The sequence below is a fragment of the Penaeus japonicus genome, unplaced genomic scaffold, assembly GCF_977035675.1.
Source record: "Penaeus japonicus unplaced genomic scaffold, GWHDUDI00000001_assembly GWHDUDI00000040, whole genome shotgun sequence".
Taxonomy (NCBI): domain Eukaryota; kingdom Metazoa; phylum Arthropoda; class Malacostraca; order Decapoda; family Penaeidae; genus Penaeus; species Penaeus japonicus.
The window spans coordinates 8,946,144-8,948,643 of record NW_028234442.1 but is presented as its reverse complement, the minus strand read 5'-3'; the positions used below and the strand labels follow the sequence as shown (position 1 = coordinate 8,948,643).

The 2,500-nt window shown below is 46.2% G+C and overlaps 1 protein-coding gene across 4 annotated transcripts in view; it reads left to right on the top strand.

Annotated features, from left to right (window-relative positions):
• Nucleotides 1-2,500, top strand: part of LOC122248270 (uncharacterized protein KIAA2013 homolog) — a gene marked incomplete at its 5' end in the record, with an annotated part of 13,395 nt that overhangs the window by 436 nt on the left and 10,459 nt on the right. For all 4 annotated transcript variants that reach the window (XM_086534188.1, XM_086534189.1, XM_086534187.1 and 1 more), the window contains 5 exon segments: nt 1-10; nt 475-578; nt 802-889; nt 1,222-1,361; nt 2,002-2,154. The exon segment at nt 1-10 is cut by the window's left edge and continues 155 nt beyond it. In XM_086534188.1, coding sequence (XP_086390314.1) covers nt 1-10; nt 475-578; nt 802-889; nt 1,222-1,361; nt 2,002-2,154 — 495 coding nt within the window.

Genomic DNA, 2,500 nt, shown 5'->3' with positions numbered 1-2,500 from the left:
GCTGTCGCAGGTGCGTATTGGTTGCCATGGGGGTAGGGGTGGAGGAGTAAGGGCAGAGTGTGTGAAGGGGTTGGAGAGGGTCAGCGTAGGAGAAGGGTGGTAAGATGAGGGTTCCACAAGGGATGTTAGCTGGCAAGGGGTGAGGGTGAAATAGAACTCATGATACTGGCTAATGCCTTGTTTCCTATATGACTGACCTCAGGACAGAACTGCCTTTAGTTATGATTGCCCTAATTGTTGTAAAAGTATTTCTCCCCAAAATTGTTAGCTACTTTGGAAAATACATTTTTGATATGAGATAAATACGGGAACTGATAGGTAAAATGATATTAGTTTTATTTCCATTAAATTGAAAATACTATATTGTAAAGTGAATACCAAACAATATATGCACATATTTACCTTAGAATGAATACCCAAGACATAGTACTATTATTACCATCATCTGTATTCTCCCTCCCGCCTCCCTCTCAGGCCAGAGCACCGCTGCATGAAGTGACGACCACAGACGAGCAGAGGGCGTCCATCCTGACTGACATCGCGTATGCGGAGGGATGCTATGGCGGCCACCAGACGCTGTGAGTTCAGCCTCTGGCGTTGGCTTGGTTATTTATTGGTAGTTTGGCTTGTTACTGTTAAATATTTTTTTGTCATTATTATTATTCTTACCATTATTGTTTTTATTATTATGATTATCATCATCATTATTATTACTACCTCTTATTTTTATTATCATCATCATTAACCATTAACCATTAACCATTAACCATTAACCATGAACCACCCCCTTTCCTCTTGTAGAGAAGCGGAGCGTCTCTGGTCCTCACTAGACACAGTCACCAACGTAAACAAGGTCGTAGGCTACTGGATGGTCACCCTTGAGAAGCAGGTTGGTCTCAGTCATTGTTGTCCTTGTCTTCGTTATTATCAGTGTCACTTGTTATCCTTGATTTTCAGTGTAATTGTGATTTTCATTATCTTTGTTATTTTAATCACTTTCATTTCTATTGTTTGGTGTTTGTAAATGTCTTGATTATTTGTCATTATCTTTATTGTTGCCAGGGTCTCAATGTTCAGCCACATTGGCACTCTTGTTGGTTTTTCAGTCGTCATCATTTTTATTATTAGTGCTATTTTTCTCTCAAGGATATGCACAGAGGTCGTTCATCACTGGATGCACACTGAAATCATTTCCTTTTCCTCCCCTCCCCCTCCCCCTAGGGATGCCACCAGCTGGTGCGTGCAGGGGCCAACGGTGTGATGCAGGCCATGCTGCTAAGCTTTGGGGGCCTGCGCTTCAAGAACCAGCACCTGGAGTTCACCGCACAGCCCAAGGATCTACACAGGGATTACCATTTTAGGTACGAGGGATGAGTATGTGATTAGAAATGATGGGGGGTGGGGGGGGGGGGTTCTTGAAGGATGTGGGTATAGCTAGACGATGGGAAGGAGAGAGTACAAGGGTGGGGCTGGCTGAAGGATAGGGCAGGGCGTGGGATTGGGTTGGTGGTGGAAAGGGAGGAAGAAAAGTGGTGGGAAGGGGAGGGCAGTGAACAGGCAGTTGAGAGGACTGTCTTTTAACCCATTCATACCGGGGCGATTCCAGCTTTGAAAGGTCGCAATACCGAGGTTTTCGAACGCATCATCCGAACGCTTCGGGCGCACAAGCCGCGAGCCTGGGCTGCCCGCTCGCTCACCCTGAGCGCCGGCCTTGGCCAGATATCTTGTCGGCGGCGTCTGACGCGAAAACCATGAAACGTGTCAGCACGTCATCCGGCGTGGGGAATCATAAGTCTACTCATGTTCCGATAATTACTTGCATTGGATATAGAGTTGAACTCCCAGGATGTTGAACGTAGATTTGTAAACTGAGGTGCGGCTGTGTGAGAGAAAGTATTGCATTTAGGTAGGCATTTTCATGGTATGATGTTTAGCATTACTGCATGGACAGTTCCTTCCAACTGTATCTAACATCCTTCCCCTCTGGTTCATTCTCTGCAGGAGAATAAGTTATGGTAATGCAACGCACCTCAATGTGACGGTGGTGGTGCAGGAAGAAGACTACAAGGCAGTGGTGTACGTGGCCCTTGACCGCTCTGACCGCAGCTACTATGCCTGTGACGCAGGCTGTCTCGACCAGCTTGTGGAATTACGGTTTGTTGCCTTGTCTTGCCCTTATCTGGGGCTTGTTATTTTCCTTATCCTGTCCCACTGTGATGGTCTTAGTAGGGTCAGTGGGCAAGTGATTGGTTGCCCTTAGCTGTAAGTCTGCAATTTTGTACTGCAATTCCAATAAGGAGAAGTTGATAGAGAAGGGATAAAGAGACTGAAATCATGATATAAATAAGATAATTTTTGTTTTTTCTCCCCTCTGTTCACCCCACTCACACTTCCATCCTTCTCTGTCTGTTCCTCCTTCCCTCTCCCCAACCCTCCTCTCACTCTCCCCCCACCCTTCCAATCTTCCCCCCTCCTCTCACTCTCCCCCCTCCTACTCTCC